Source organism: Ambystoma mexicanum, chromosome 11, assembly GCF_040938575.1.
Source record: "Ambystoma mexicanum isolate Mex_15411 chromosome 11, UKY_AmexF1_1, whole genome shotgun sequence".
In the NCBI taxonomy this organism is placed as follows: domain Eukaryota; kingdom Metazoa; phylum Chordata; class Amphibia; order Caudata; family Ambystomatidae; genus Ambystoma; species Ambystoma mexicanum.
This window is the reverse complement of record NC_090934.1, coordinates 1280546544-1280563999: the sequence shown is the minus strand read 5'-3', so window position 1 is coordinate 1280563999 and position 17456 is coordinate 1280546544. Positions and strand designations below refer to the sequence as shown.

General features: G+C 45.7%; 1 protein-coding gene across 1 annotated transcript in view; it reads left to right on the top strand.

Moving 5' to 3' along the window:
- THSD4 (thrombospondin type 1 domain containing 4) overlaps positions 1-17456 on the top strand; it is a 1773455-nt gene that overhangs the window by 821119 nt on the left and 934880 nt on the right. Inside the window, exon 7 of the mRNA XM_069624755.1 lies at positions 4331-4467. Within this exon, the coding sequence (XP_069480856.1) occupies positions 4331-4467 (137 nt within the window). The remainder of the gene's footprint in view (positions 1-4330; positions 4468-17456) is intronic.

The following is a 17456-nucleotide window of genomic DNA, read 5'->3' as shown; positions in this document are numbered from 1 at the left end:
CAAACCACCTCATACCGCATCGGAGCGAGAAGGTAATGATGTGAATAGGGTGCATCTGCACCCTATTGTTATTAAGTGTGTTCTGCCGCCGCGGGCGCATTTAATAACAATTGGGCACCTGCCGTGCCTTCTCCCACTATGCCAGCTTGCGGTAGCCCTTGAAAGACTCCCCCGAGCTAGCGTGGTGGGGTGCTAATGGCACCCTATCAGTATTAAATGTGCCCCACCACCGCAGGCGCATTTGATAACAAAAGGCTGCCTGCTGGACCTTCTCCCACTACACCAGCTTGGGGGAGCCCGTGAAAGACTCCCCCAAGCTGGCGTGGCGGGGGCTAATGGTGCCCTGGGGGGGGCGTGGCACCCTGGGCGGTCGCCCGGCCCGCCCTCCCCTAAAGCTGGCTCTGATCCCCAGACATGTTTCGGCCTCACTTTGCCTCACCAGTGAAGAGTGGCTTGGGGCTGTAGGCCCGGAATGCAAGGGACCCCCATCTGGGCATACCCGTCCCACTCGGGGTGACTGTAATGGCTGAAAGGTTTAGAATGAATCTTAAACCCTGGCATTGATCTGGGCAACCCTCCAGACCATCGTTCTACGCCTGCCAACCCATTACAGGAGAGAAAGGCATGCTAGATGCGTTTCTTCCATAATTAGCGAAACTGAGTATTGATTTCCTTTGGAAAAGGCTATTTTTTATTTTCTGTTTTATAATTGTAGTTTTATTTTTTTTAAGTGGTGCAACTAAGGACATTGGCAACAAAAGAGAGAAATATTTCTTTTATTCATATGTCCTTGTAGGTTTCACCCCCATTTGTATTCATCGTGTTCGAGCCTACATGTGCTTTGTTTGGATCCGACTGTAGTCGGCCCTTTATTAATGTGTGTGTTTTTGCAGAACTCATTGCACTATATGTAAGGGCGCATGCGCGGATTTCGAAAGTGTCCCACTGAAGCATTTCGTATGGTGTTTGTTAGCCATTTGTTCACTGCTCTCAAAATTATTTTGCCCGGGGTAAACCACAGCACTGTTCGAGCTGAGATAAAATGTCTCAGAATCCTATCGTCTTGAGAATTAAAACTTAAGTGATAAGAACAGTGCATGGAATATATATAGTATCCTCTGTGGCTCACGTAGTCTTAAGGTCATCGCTCTCATTCTGATGGGTCTCTGGGTATTCTTTTAATGGGGTGGGGAGGTCACCATCTTTGTGCCAAATGATCACAAATTGCAGTTGTCATCTCCCTCTATGTATGCTTCCCAGCCTTTATCCTCTATTCTTTCGTGTCTCAACCCCTTGGTTGCTTGGTTGCCATGCCTTTTGCTTTTTCTCCAGCTGCGAGATGGTAGTCTAGCTTTATTTTTATTTATGTTATTTATTTATTTGGCATTTGTAAAGCGCACTGAACCCTCAGGCATCTGGGCGCTGAATAAAAATGGAGGCATTAAACACAATTTTGTGCAGCACTTCCATCATGCACACCTCTGCTGTGAGCACATCCCAATGAAATATTGCCAATGCTGTGGTCCTCTGAACCCGTCTCTCTCTCTCTCTCTCTCTCTCTCTCTCTCTCGCTTTCTCAATTACTCTTTGTTCAGGGCCACCATGATGATTCCTCTGCAGCCCCTCCACCAAAACGCTCATGGCATCTCCCTGGAAGTGTAGTGCATGTTCATATTTTCCCTAGAGCATGGTTGACACGTTCACCTTGTCTTCATGCTCACCCACCGTGTTGATTCATTGTCAGGGCAGTCATCCCTCACTGAGCTGTCCAACTCAACTTCACTTCACTGGGTTTGGGAACTCCTGGGTGCTCTTGATGCCACCACTTGCATGATCCAGGCTGCTCCCTCTGTTGTGGGTTTCCTCCATCTTGGCAGGGCCATTACAAGGAGGGGGTAATGGCCCACATTTTCAGATTGCTGGTAACCCGTTGGTTCTACCGGTAGGTTACCGGCAAACTTGCCTTACCGTTACCAGCACCCGATATCCCGGTGTTACCAGGATATTTTGGGTGCCGGCAACGCTGGTAAGTTCCCATTCCATGGAGTCCCATGGTCCCATAGGACTCTATGGAATGGGTTTGCCCCTATCACTGGCACCGCTAGTACCACAGTGCTGGTGACAGAGGCAATTCTCTGCCGGTAGGGGCCTGAACTCCCAGCAGGTCAGATCTAGGTAGTTCACTCCACCTACTTGCAGACTTGGAGTGAGCCAGTCCGGAATAAATGCCAGAGTCGGTAGTACAGGTATTATTCTCTGCATTTTTTCCAGACCGGCGCATCTGTAATAAGGGCCAATGAGTCGTCTCTCGCCCTAATTTCACTAATTTGCCTCCTCATTCATGCCCCGTTTTAGGGTAGAGTATTGCATGCAGTCCCTGTACCCTCCCAGGATCTGAGGATGTGGAAACTCTGGATTCTGTATTTTTCAGATCTATCTTCTCTTGTCTTGTGCATATATATATTGAGGAGCAGGTCGTATGGGGCAAGGTTGGCCAGGCTGCCACCTGATCCGCCTTCTTGTAGTGTGCTGAGATGGGATCTCATGGGCCGGCCACACTGCAAGTGACACAGTCATCCTCTCAAAGGGGCATCAATACTTAAAGAAAGAGCAGAGGACTACAGGATCTGTGAGACCCTTATTACACGGAGAAAGCAATGAGGGGGGCAGATAACAGTGAACCACACACTCATGGGGTTTCCCTACCTGCTTATGCAGATGTGGTCCATGCCAGGTTGTACAGTCCTAAGCTATCAATCAAGACACAAGACCATGTTACTTGCAAGACATGGAGACATCTCTGTGATTCAGAGTTCCAACCCAGAAAGGCAAAAGGAAGGGCAAGGTCGAGAGGACACAGACCCTATAATGACGTGTACCTAATTCATTAGGAACCAAAACGGTGGTGATAATCACACCACCTTTAAAACGACACTGATCCGCATTAGAGAGCCTAAAGACTAATACATGATTAACCAAAGTCAAGCTTCAAACAGAGGCAACCAAGCTGTGATAAAAGGGACTGGCAGAACCCAGTTGAAAGTGAAATCCCGAAGGACAATAAAGAGTTTGGTCCAAATGCCTGGAAAGACAGGGGGAATGGAGAAGCACAGAGCACAGACGTGTTAGCATGCTGTGAAGCTGTGGGCAACCTTGCTATGCACCAGAACAGTTCACCACAATGGAACAGTGGCCACTTGTGATAAACCAGCTACCAAACTGCTTGGAATTGGAGGTAGCTCGTCATTCCTCTACCTGCAAATTAAACGTTCAAGTCATGCATGTAATACGGAGCAAAGAAAGAGCATCAGCTGCCTGACAAGCACCCAGAGAAGGGGGGTAGAAAGTACTATCGGAGTTGCAATGGTCAAGGAGGGCCAGAAAGGACCTCATTCTACAAGAAGAATGTACGAGCGCAGAGGCTGATAACCGCAGCTGAGAGCTATCCTACTTCAACCCTGACATCAGGGAGTCATGAAGGATCTAAAGGTCTCAGACTGAGATGGGAAATCGAGACAAGCAGGTTTTTTACGAGAAAGGAGAAGACAAGAACATTTGACCTCAATAATGAAAAGGTATTCAGTGGAAAAGACACCAGGTGAAAGAAGAGAGGGTGAGGAGAAGAGCCTAGGCTGCAAGACTCTGTTACCACAAGAGAGGCGACGACAAAGGTCTTCAACCGAAGTTGCAAGGAGGTGTATTACTGAGATGACACAGACCTTGGTGTTTTATGTTATAGAATAGGGAGGCCCGGGCTGAGGACTTATGATAACTATGTTTTGAGACCTTTTGTTGGACATGCTTATGGAACTTTCAGATGTAGAGTAGGGTGTCTCAAGGAAGTCCAGGGCTTCTAAAGAACAGGGAAATCGATATCAGGAGGCGGGGTTAAGGCAATGCCAATTGGGGTATGCTATTTTCTGTTGTATCCGACACTAGCACCATTTGGTTTACAGATTATTAGTTCTAGATTTCCCGTAGGGACCATGGGAGTTTTCCCCATTTTTCCTGTGTCAACAATCAGCTTTCACAAACCAAACCGTACCATCCCTTGTGTGTCGCTACTCTTCCTACCAGAGATGAAATGCAGTGCTGGCAGCCACTTTTCTCATAGGCTGGTATCAAATACAGTATGCATTCACAGGCAGGTGTAAATAGAGTTTCTTCTAAAAAATTGAACTTTTTATATTTCATGGTGTTCTGTTTGTTGATGGAAGGCATCTACTAAAATATGCAAACAAGAATGATGATTTACACAGTTCCTTCTATGAAGGATTATGTCTGGGCTCCCAAAAGCAACTCTACAGTAATTGTCTTCTTCTTTCCATAGTGAAGGTCACTCAGAAATGTGAGCTGAATTGCCAGGCAGTCGGATACCGGTTTTACGTCAGGCAAGCCGAAAAGGTAATAGATGGGACACCTTGTGACCAGAACGGAACATCTGTCTGTGTGTCTGGACAATGCAAGGTAAGGGAACTCTTTTAATACTAAGTGTTCTGACCTTACCCCGAATTAATTGTACCAGTGTTGGTCAAGGCACTCTGACGCTAGTCTGGCGTCTGATTGTACATGGTGTTTCTGCAAAGAGATACTGAACGTTGCGTCAGATGTATCAGGTGTTTGGATAGTGAAGTTGAGGTTTGGATGTGCCTTACAACCCTAGTTCACTTACTTTGTCTTACCTACATATTGTCAATCTGCTTAAGTGGGAAAGACGTGGTTTGATCGAATAGATTTGGTTCAGAAATTGATCACTTTGAGGACAATATATGACTGCTTTCTGTTATTTTACCAATCACTGTAAGAGCCATATAATACATTTGTTTTGGAACCTTATTAACAATGATGTCGGTAGGCAGGCTAATGCACAAATCTATCCTGTTTCTGAATTAGACTGGATGTTTTTTTATGAAAGAGCTTTCCAAGGAGAGGGGTCAGGCGATCAAATGAATCTTTTTGGGTTACCTAAGGAGGAATGTGTGTGGAGGTTGACATTTAATCAGGAGTCAATTAAAGGTATTTTGGGCAAGATTAGTTCCTCCCGTCCCTAGGCTCTAACAAACTTTCGGATGGCTTGTTTAAAATTTCCCAAACAGATTGGTCAATCACCTTGCACATCCTATTTGCACTGATATTGCCAAGTCAGCAATTTCCAGAGTCGTGTTACGTGGCACAAATATCCATTAAAATTTTGCCAGGAACGATCGGGGAAATTATAGACCAATATCTGAGTTAGAAGCAGACAGAAACATTTTTGCCACCATGTTGCTGCAACATCTGGAAGAGTGGGCAACTGAAGCGGGCCGCTTGCAGAAGTGGCAGACAGGTTTTTGTAGGCAAATGAGTACATCTCTGAATGATCTTGTACTGAGGTGAGCCCAATGATTTGATTGGTTTAAGAGGTATAATTCTATTTGTATAGCCACCATTGACCTGACTGCCACTTTGGATGCGGTTAATAGAAACTGCAGAACTTGGGCCTGCCTGAGGGCCTGCAGCGACTTATAGTTGGTCTCCATGAGCTAACTGTTGTGCAGGTTAGGTTGAATGCAGAAGGTGCACTTTTAGAGAAAATTCCAGCTTTCATGGCTTGGACGAGAGTGTGCCCTAGCCCCCTGTCTTATTTGCCTGTACATGTCTGATATTGGTGTCTACTGCCTGCCGTGTTTGCCTCCCTTAACATTGGCTTCCTCAGAGTAACTGGGCTGAATTATACTGACGATTTCCTTATTTTTGACAACACTGGAATTGGCTTCCAGCAGCTTCTGAACGCATTTGGTAATTTTGCTTCCGACCACTCTCTAAAGATTAATTCTAAAACAACAAGGTTATGCAATGTACATTAAAGAAGAAACTTAGTTAATTTAATTGGTACGTGCAGAAAGAGGCTTTGGAACGAGTAGAGAGCTTTGTTTATTTGGGTTTTCCTATAGTTCCAAAGCGATTCATTTGGACGCTTGATTTGGTAAGTTTTCCCTGTTTCCCATTGTCAATTTTTGGAACGGTCCTCTCTATGATTTTGTATGGGATTGAGGTATACTTTTTTTGGGGTATTGGATGTTTTGCTGTTATTGGAGGGCACATTCCGGCGTAGAGTATTAAACCTGCAAAAGTCCGACCACCTGGCTGCAATCCAATATGAACTGGGGATTAACACTCTGACGAGTAGAGCTAAATGGAAGCTTCTTATGCTGTTTAGGAAAAATCATCTGCCCCACAACCAAGGAATTATATTGTGAGTTAGAAAATCTGAAAAAGGCTAAAACAAATTGAAACTTTAAATGAATTGACCGATTATTGTATAAGTGTGTTGAGTCAAATGGAACTGTCAGAAGAGGATCTTATTAAGACCCCAGTTAATGCAAAAGGGACCCTCTATAACTTGGATTGGATTGCTATTGTGGAAGGAATGCACACGTACAAGTCATGGAGCCACCTTTGTAAGGATCATAAAAAGCGTGAAATACTGGCACCTTACCCGTCAATTTATCCCAATCGTTTTGTTAGGAGATCTTTTATTAAATGTTTCTGGAACCTCCACTGTACTAGACAAATTATGACAAAGTATGGCTTATGCCTCCGTGGAATATCGTGGTGACTGCTTGTCCAGCATTAAGAGGGACGGGATCATAGATCTACTGACAGGCAGAACCTTGCTGGTAGCAAAAGCTTTTGGAATGACTGTTTAGCGGGAAGAACTACCTCGATGGTCCTAGCAGTGGTCGGTTTTATAGAAAGTTTAGAACTGAACTATTCTCTTACTGTATGAATTATTTAACTTTTTAGGGCAGAGGTGTATTTGACTGACAGTGCAAATTGAGTGTTTAACTTATTGTGTTTTATTCGTCAAAGATTGTAAATAATGGATGTTATGTCTAATTGTATTTTATATACTTTGTAAAAAGTGTTAATGTTGTAGCTTGAAAACAAACAGGTATTTTTGTTAAAGGCTGAATGGGCACACAAAGAAAATACATGTATTTGAAATTTACAAACACATCAGGATGAAGATACCATGCAGGCGTGATGAAGGAATGGCGGCTATACGTCTCAATGTGTACAGAAGATTTTAACTTGGAGCATAAAAGATGAGTGCTTGCCCCTCACGTGACATTTAGTTACTGCATGCTGATGATGGCCCTGATTAGGCATGCAAACAAGCTGTGTTCTTTTAGAGCAGGCGTTTGCACCCTGTGGATCTCCAGACGTCTTGGACTACAGTTCCCATGACCCTGACCATTGACTATGCTGGCTAGGGCTGATGGGAGTTGTGGTGCAAAACATATGGAGAGACAAAGGTTGAAGATCCCTGTTGTGGAGGAGCAAGCATCGGTGAGCATTGATCAATCTATTGTGCCACTTTATTATGTTTCTAAGAGAGAGGGTGCATTCTTTTTACAACTAAAAGTCTGTGTAAGCATTTGCCACACAGGGATTGGTTACAAGCTACTTCTTGTTTAAAGATGTAAAACCACCAGTGTGGGAAAGGGCTGTATGGGAATAAAGCGATTGGAATCTTGATAAACAATGAAGATTTACATTCTATCCAATGGCACCAATCGCATACCGTTTTCACCATGGTATCTGTGCACAGTGGCCTTCATGCTGAGCAGAGGAACCACAAGGAATAGGCCTTCTGGCAGAGCACCCAACGGTTGAGAATTCCAGGCCATTCTGCTCTGTCGTCACACATGGCTCGGTCAGATCAGGGAGTCGCTGCATGTGTGGGGGAGATTCCAGGTTTGTGGACTTGATTGGCCAGGCATCTATATGGATGTGGTTTGCAATAGCTGACACTCTTGTTGCAAAGGCAGGTTCCAATGGAGTAGAACAAAATAGCACAATTCACTAAATGTTTCAATTCAGGTCAGAATTTGGCAACACCAGACGAGATTGAGCCGGACTGCAGTCTCCAGGGATTCATACTTTTAAATCTTCTGCCATCCTCTGACATAAAACAATTAGCACCAGCTGACAACATCTTAGCCAACCAGGATGTTCAGAACATTGGTATTATTCACTAGGAAGATGCCCACTTTTCAAGCCTGAATGCCCACCTTTGCCACTCACTTCCCACTCACTTCCCTCTATTTGCTCATCTTCTCTACTCATTGCCATGAAAATAATAAAAATTGCATTCCATCTACCTGCCCTGTCCCGCCAGTTGGCAGTGTCCTCCTCTGGCTAGAGAAAAGCAGATTGGTTCTGAGCACCCATATCTAGTTTCCATGGCGTCCATGTTGTGTTGGGCAGGTTATCCTTCCATAATTAAAGAATGCTCGCTTGTAAGCATCTGTTCTTGAAAGGAAATCTTTTTTCTGCATTCTTTTACACTTAACACCCTCGATGTTCTGCCACAATGCTAATGGCAATAATTACCCGGGTGGCAAATCTTACCCGCTGGTAAAGGTGCTGTGGCCCTCGGTAATAGACATTGATGGCTCTGGCCATTACCTCAAGTTCTATGGCCAGTACCAGCTTTATTTATTTTTTATTCTACTGTGTGATATAGTTAAAAAAAATAAAACTTTTCACTCAGATATACACACACATATATAAAACATGAAATACAAACTAATTTACCAAGTATATACATACAGGGCAAAAATTAATTTCTGGCTACATAAAACAATAAAAGTTACTTATGATATGAGTGCCGCAATAAGCGTTGACAACAAAATGTTTAAATGTTATTACTCGTAATTCATGCAAATTAGCACAATCCACAAACCAATGTTCCAGTGTTACAATGTCCTGGAAGAAAAGTGAAGACATAGGGCCTCATTACACGGAAGGCGGTAATGGTTAACGGCCACCGTTAATGGTAACGGTGACCGTTAACCATTACCGCCTTACTACGAGGTCCCTTAGCGGGTTGGTGCTTTAACGCCTGCTTTTTGCAGGCGTTAAAAACCAACCCGCTAAGGGACCTGGGAGCTAATTACGGCACCGCAAAATTGCGGTGCCGTAATTAGCACCTTCCCCATTCCCATAGAGCCCTATGGGGCAGAAATGGGAATGGGGAAGGGCAATGGCGGAAGGGGGATTTACCGCCCCACCAACCTTGGAATGGGGCGGTAAATCCCCTTTCCGCCAAGGCGGTGCCGGTATTTTACCGGCATGAGCCATGGCGCTAATAGCGCCATGGCTCACCGCCTTCCGTGTAATGAGGCCCATAATGTTATGTCTGTTCTGTACCATATGCAGGTTACATATGACTAGCCTTACAGAGGAAGAAATGACCTGCCTTCTGAACCAAGAAAAACAACAAAAATTAAATGAATTACAGTCCTTGGATATCGGAGAACACTCGTAACTTAGAGTGTTAATGGTCCTGATGAATGCGATACACTAACCTTTCGCAGAAACCGGTCGACCACAATACAGGAATACCCCCATACATAGGTTTCCTGATGAAATAAGATACAGAGAAACCTTCTGTTGTAGGTGTCCTTATAAATAATCATTGTATTCCCCTTCAGTGAACATAGAAGAAACAAAAGGGGGCAGAATAACGTGAGAACAGAACCCACCTCTATTTTTCTTCATTTTTAAATGAGCACAGTGAGATACTTTGATGGTTAAGATTTGTGTCCCATCGAAGTAATCCCAGTTCTGTTTTTAAAGCACCATTTTTTGAAGCACAGATTGTTATGAGTTAGTAAGGTGTTGATAGTTTCTCTTACCTTTCTCTTTACTCGATAGGCAGCGCATCACCTTGAGCTAGGGACAGTCAAAACTAAGTTGATCTCTCTTTTTTAATATTCGTTAAGGAAGGTTAGCTTTTCTATAGGGAAACGAGCAAGTAAGGAAACATAATTCTCACTTGTAGCAAGACATTTAAAGAAGAGTTCTCTGTGGTGTGTTAAAACTACCTGACACCTACCAGGAGCTGTCAGGTGTGAATACATCTCTCCCAGCTGCACCCGAATCTTTTAAGTCAAGCTCTTTGTTTTACTCACAAAGCCATCTATCAAAACAGGACACCATTTCATTCAAAACAGATGCATCCAATATTTTTCCAGCCAACCCCTCTATTCCTTTCACTGAAAGCTTCTTTGTAGCCTAACATTAAGTAAAAAAAAGAGGAACTGTGGGTTCTCTGTTCTTCCCTGTCCCTTCTATATTTGGAGGGTGACTTCCCATTCTGCACAGCCCTTTAGATGTGGTTACTATGGAAATGATCCTCTCATATTGAGGTTGGGGTACAAATCTTACTAGCGCCAAAAAGATGCAAGGTGCAAGAGTGCTTGACAATTACCCCTATAATATTGCATCATCCAGCGTAATCAAAAGTATCAGTTATGTGTTATGCTTATATGTAGCAGAAACATAAAACAAGAACATGAACACAAGAACATGTATTTGATGTATCCTCAGGTGCCTACTATAAAATAAAATATCTACAGATCACCGCCAGATAGAGCCCCTTTGCTTGAAGGAATTGTGTGTTTAGCTGCCAATCATAGGTGACATGGACCTTGACATTCCATGGAACAAGCTCTCTGAAATGTCATGATTCAAAATGTCAACACTTTAGACATTTTGCCCAATGACCTGTCATGACCGTCGTGATACAATAGCAAATAAAATCAATGATGACCTCATGGTGCAACAACAATGATGACCTCATGTGCAACAACAATGATGACATCATGTGCAACAACAATGATTACATCATGTGCAACAAAAATGATTATATCATGTGCAACAACACCAATAACACCTGTGGAACGCGTGTTGTTCATGTGTGCATTATGCGTGCACCATCCAGATGAACCTGACATGGTCCTCAGATTTTGACAGTTCCCAGTCTTTCATGCGGGACACCTGCTACCTGAGTCATGATTTTTTACTTAAAGGGACTGATTCATGGAATATTTATCCGGTTCAAAGTGACCTTGCACTGCTGAAAAGTGACTTTGCACTGCTGAAAAGTGGCTTTGCACTGCCGACACAAACCCTGATTCGTGGAACCTCGCAAAGTGTATTTCTGCCAGGCAAAGTCCTTTTGTACTGCAAAAATGACTATGCGCTGACTTTACCCAGACTTTGCACAGCAAAAATACACTTTGCACGGTTCCATGATTCAGGGTTTATGTCGGCAGTGCAAAGTCACTGGTCAGGAGTACAAAGTCACTTTGAACCGGGCAAATATTCCATGAATCGACCCCTAAGCATTTTAGTGTGTGTCTGCAGCGCACTTGGCACAGACGTAGCCTAATGTATGTCAGCTCATGAGAGGTTCAGACGATTTTGAATGGTTTTGAGGTGCTGGGGCAGGTTTAATGACACTTTGGCAAAGACACATTGTGCCTTTGGGGTTTACTAGAGATGGTGGTACGTCGGTGTGTGTGTGTGTGTGTGTATGTACTTCCTCGCCATTTAGTTCTCCTGTGCCTCTAGTCCCGTTGCTTACATCTGCAGCTCACTCCCCTTCAGAAATTCTGCTCCCCCCAATATTCATCCTAATCTCGGTAACCTGCCCTTCCCACATTCAGAGACACAGAACGTGTCCATTCCGTCCTCCCGTTCCTCTCTTTACCGCCTAGTCCTCTACTATATGGGATGGATAGCTGGGGTGTCTCGGGAGGATAGTTCAGGGGCAAGGTGCTCGCCTTGGAAGCAAGACGACGCCGAGCAACACAGGTTCAATCCCTTGGTCCGTGCTTAGAAACCTCTGGGTATTAAGCACGTTATAAATAACCTATCATATCATATCATGGGAGAGGCTGATTGGCCCTAACCCTCCCTGCCTGAGTTTTAGAAGATTGATCATCAGGTTTTATCTTCGCGCAGGGGTGCTGGGCTCCTCCAATTGTTCCACCTTTTCTCAGGGAACATGGTGCCCCAGCAGGACTCCCCACTGGTACTAATACTCCTTCTTTGTGGTCGTGTGCCTCGGTTTCCTTCTCTTCATTTTTCCTTGGAAGTGGAGGGCTCAGTGTGAGGGTGGTGTAATGCATTTATGAAGCAGAGAACTTGAGCTCACTTCGCTGCAGCGCATCCACACAGCCGCTGACTCCGCGTGGCGGCCTCTGGGAGGAGGCAGCGGGGCGAGGAGGAGGAAGGTGAACTGTGTGACAGGAAATTGAACGGTAGGCCGACCGCTCACGAGGAAGATTGGGAGGTGATGGCCAAGGGTGGGCCGATGGGGTGGTTCACGCAATTCTTGATTTTTCAGTTTGTGCTGATGTTCAAGCCTCATGTTCCCAGTGTGTAATGCTTCAAGCAATGAATACTCTCTCACTTCGCTCTGGGCTTTATAAAGGCAGCACCTGTTGTTTTACATCTCATTAACGTGGCAATATTTTAGATAAGGCAGACGATGGGTCACCAGCCAAACTACTGGCATAGTTCCTGTGCACAAATGCAGGAAATTCTTCAAGGTCCACCATTCAAATGTTCTATCACAATTGTATTTTCCAACCAGGTGGCTAGTGCCACGTCTATGAGCCAAAACTAAAAAAATACGAGAATTAATTTGCAAACTTGCTAGGGTTTTCACAATAGTTTGAAAGTGATCATTTACTCATAACGTGGATTAAAAGTTCACCAAATCCAAGTGTGTGTTTGCTATGTGGATCGGAAGCTTGCAGGCGCGCGCGCCGGCGCGTTCCTTCGCTGCGGCCTGACTGAACAGGTATCACTGACCTGGGGGCATGGATGTAAGCTCCTTATCTATCACCCAACCAAACTGGCAGACATGCTCAGTGGATGGCGCCCAAAAGCATGCCAAAATAACACTGAACTGAGAAGAGGACCACACCCAACATTCCTTCCGTCAGTCCTGCTAATGGAGGAAAAATAATTGGTGCCATAACTTTGAAACTAGGGACTGCCTGTCCACGTATGGCTACACGCCTTCCAGAGGACTGGGGAACCGTGACCGTCAATGGCAGTCGTGGCCTGTGATTGTTCCTCGCAAGTAAGCGTGGTGTCTGGAGGCAACTTGGCTTCCTGCTGCCAAAGATAACGTGTCTATGATTGATGGGAGTTTTAGCAAACATCACGCAAGACAATTTTCTGCGAAACGCCCTCTCTTGCCCAGGAATGCCTGCCACTCGCGTTTATTTCATTGCAGGAGGTTTCCGAGCGACTGATATTATGATGATACCCAGGGGAGTTGCTAGGTCTGGAAAAGACCCGGGGCTAAGCTGATGTGGGTACTGTTGGGACTGGGGGCTAGCTAGTCTTTTGGCTGTAGCTCCTGAGATTCTATCCGGGGCTACAACCAAAAGATCAGGGGCTATAGCCCCCTTAGCCCCCCTCTAGCAACGCCCCTGATGATACTATTGAAGTCTAAATGCAAATGATATTAAGAACAAATAAGAAGCAAATTTCTCATCCGAGCCTTCAAAAACGAAACGTGTGCTCGTGTTCTAGGAATCAGCACCGACTATTGTCACTTAAGAGCAAACAGATGAACCTGCGACCCCTCGCTCCAACATACCCCGAAGTGTGGTCTGCTTTATTTGACCTTTCTCCACACCCTGCTCCACCCTCACTCCTGGAGGCATCAGTCTGCCTGCAAAGGATGAGGTTCTCAATGAGTCACAAGACACGTCCAATACGTTTTTAATGTATTTTTTGTAACAATATACAAAAAAGGGGATAATTGAGGCTCCAAGCCGAGGGGTGGTCCCTGCATCCTTTGCCTCAATCTTGAAGGGTGCTCCCACCTCTCTGTCCTAGGCTCCCTACTTGCAATACAATACAGACTGCCTCCCGTGCTCTCATCTCCTCTTCTCTCCTCTCTCTATTGTTCTCTCCACATTCTCTGTCTCTCCTGGCTTCTCTCTCTTCCTTCTCCCGTCTCTACTCTCCAGCTCCTTCCTGATCTTCCTCCCAGCTACACTCTTTCTCCTGGTCTCAGTGCCCACTATCCTTCTCCTGTCTCTACTCTCTAGCTCCCTCCTGATCTTTCTCCCCGCTACACTCTTTCTCCTGGTCTCCATGCCCACTATCCTTCTCCTGTCTCTACTCTCTAGCTCCCTCCTGATCTTTCTCCCCGCTACACTCTTTCTCCTGGTCTCCATGCCCACTCTCCTTCTCTTGTCTCTACTCTCCAGCTCCCTCCTGATCTTCCTCCCAGCTACACTCTTTCTCCTGGTCTCCATGCCTACTCTCCTTATCCTGTTTCTACTCTCCAGCTCCCTCCTGATCTTCCTCCCAGCTACACTCTTTCTCCTGGTCTCTATGCCTACTCTCCTTATCCTGTTTCTACTCTCTAGCTCCCTCCTGATCTTCCTCCCCGCTACACTCATTCTCCTGGTCTCCATGCCCACTATCCTTCTCCTGTCTCTACTCTCTAGCTCCCTCCTGATCTTTCTCCCCGCTACACTCTTTCTCCTGGTCTCTATGCCTACTCTCCTTATCCTGTTTCTACTCTCTAGCTCCCTCCTGATCTTCCTCCCAGCTACACTCTTTCTCCTGGTCTCTATGCCTACTCTCCTTATCCTGTTTCTACTCTCTAGCTCCCTCCTGATCTTCCTCCCCGCTACACTCATTCTCCTGGTCTCCATGCCCACTATCCTTCTCCTGTCTCTACTCTCTAGCTCCCTCCTGATCTTTCTCCCCGCTACACTCTTTCTCCTGGTCTCCATGCCCACTCTCCTTCTCTTGTCTCTACTCTCCAGCTCCCTCCTGATCTTCCTCCCAGCTACACTCTTTCTCCTGGTCTCCATGCCTACTCTCCTTATCCTGTTTCTACTCTCCAGCTCCCTCCTGATCTTCCTCCCAGCTACACTCTTTCTCCTGGTCTCCATGCCTACTCTCCTTATCCTGTTTCTACTCTCTAGCTCCCTCCTGATCTTCCTCCCCGCTACACTCATTCTCCTGGTCTCCATGCCCACTCTCCTTCTCCTGTCCCTACTCTCCAGCTCCCTCCTGATCTTTCTCCCTGCTACACTCTTTCTCCTGGTCTCTATGCCCACTCTCCTTCTCCTGTCTCTACTCTCTAGCTCCCTACTTATCTTATCCATTTACCACCGGATTTCCCTCCTCCCCACAGTACCCTGCCTTTACCATACTTCACCCTTCGGACTCTCACTTGCTTCTTCTCACTCTCTTTCTCTTACTCTCAACCCCCTTCTACTCTCCCTCCGAAACTAACTTCAACTACTCTCTCATTTGGTGACATTCCCTCACTTAACTTACATTCATTCTCTTCTAATACTCCAAAGTCTTCTCCCAGTCCTGCTATACTTGAAGGAAACTTGAGGAGAATCATCTTCGGTTCTGTAAGCACCTCAAAACCTTTCTCTTTGCGTCTGCTTTATCTCCTCCTCCCTTGCTGATTTCCTGGCTGACACTGATACCGCATTGGTTACCTGTCCACCCTCTGATCTCGGGCCCAGGTCCACTGCCCCGCCAGTCACATTCCTGCACTGCCTTCCTGGCACCCCCCCCCCCCGTACTTGGTGACTGTTTTCTGTATCCCTGCGGTCCACTTCCAGCATACCTTTACTTATTGTTTATTTAGTGTCTAATCCCATGTACTGCACTGTCCTTTCCCTCTTCCCCCCGCAGTTCTCCTCCTTCCCGGTCCCATGCACTTGCGCAATCTGAATGACGCCAGGCCTAGTAGGATCGTTGTCTATCTTCCCTCTGTTCCCCCTCCATTGCGTCGTCGCACCTTGAAACACTTGTGTATAGGCGCGTTATAAATGCCATATCATATCATATCATATCATACAATCTTCACTGGTCTTTTGATCCTCCTTCATGTTCTCCAACCTCACCCAAAAACCTTTCATTGCATTACTGATTCTGCTGGCTTTGTACATCCTCCTGCATAGAAAGCAGGTGTTTCCCTAGACCCATTTCCAAACACTACCACCTCCATCCCTTTTGAACTGGATGTCTACCGGAAGTGTTGAAAAGGGCTTTTAGTCCCACCCCTTTTTCAGCTTCCCTCATTGCCATGGAGTCACTACGATTGTTGGTTCTCTGTTCCCCTTCTGGATCAAGTAAGGCCTTTTTCAGGGAGTTATTGGGGCCCATTTCTGTGTCTCCCCTAGTGCTGGGGGCACCCCTGCTAGTTCCAGTTCCACTACCTCTGTTCCCCTGTAGCATGCCTGGGTAGTCTATAACTAGTGTTTGGTCTCCCATTTAGCTCCTGTTTGGGGCAGCCGAGTCCAGTTCCATTTAGGTAACCAGACCGCTGCTCCTGTTCCAGGCCAGGTTGTGTCCATTTGACCCAGTTGCATTGTGGTACTAGTAGTTATTTTATGCACAGTGCTGCTGAGGATGGTGCATGTTGGTTTTTGTAATCTCTTGCCCACCATTTGAAAGAGTAGGAAAAGAGACCCGTCCAGGACATAGGTTGAAAGGCATTGGGACAGAAATGGAGGCACCCAGTCATTTAAGTGGGTTGAGAAATCGAGGGAAGCTTTAACGAGAGGGGTGTGGCCTAAATGATGGCCATGGCCTGAAGTGTGCTGTGTATGTTGGTGAAGGGTGTGGAACTCACATTTTTAAAAATGTTAATACTCTCCAGCACTGATCTGCACACATTAACAATTAACTAACAAAATAGCAAAAGTTATATGCTATTTTGAAACATCAAAAACAAGTTAGTGCTCAAATCTATCTTTTTACACAGTAAGAGGATAGATTTGGGCGCTAATGCATATGTTTTTCTATGCCTTTTGTGTTGCTGCACTCCTGTCGCTTGCAAGCTAGCCCCAGTGATCAGGTAAAGGTGTAAATAAAATAAAAGTTGTGAGACGAGCTGAAAGAATAAATATTTAAATGACCACCATTAGTGTGTCATTGTCCCCGATAGCATGCAGTTGTATGCAGCCTCTCATTTTAATCACCCAACACTCGCACCCTGTCAGGGGGGAAATTCAAGTTGTTTATAATTCCTGTGCTGCGGATTTGAACCCGAGCCCTGCCGGTGACAAGCCTGTGTGTCACATCACACTTTGCTATTTCATACCACCTTTGTTTCATTCGACTGCTTGAAAACGTATGTGTCAAGCAATCTACTGAATAAAACAACCGAAATCCAGCACCTACAAAATAGCAACAGGCAATGTGACACGGGCTTATCCCCGGCAAGGCTCCGGTTTGAATCTCCAGCACATTGTGGCAGGATCTGAGGGAGTCCCATCAGTGCCCTAGCTCAATTGAATGTTTGTGAGATTAGCCCTGGCCCACTTAAAGCCCTGGAAACACCAATGTGTGTACATGACTATGTATACTGGAAACCAGGGAGAGAGGTCCTGCAAGACTCTTCCCCTTACACCACCTGTGGGGTAGGCCTGGTTCTGGTGTTTTACTGGTGGACCACCCGCTGCAGGTAAAGGTGGGTTAGGCTTCCCATACATAGCTGCCATACTTTGGAACAGGCTCCCCACAGCACTCAGAGCAGAAACCTCCCTATTGGCATTCCGCAAAAATGTAAAAACTTATCTCTTCAACTAACACCCGCCCCCGTCCTCTTCCCT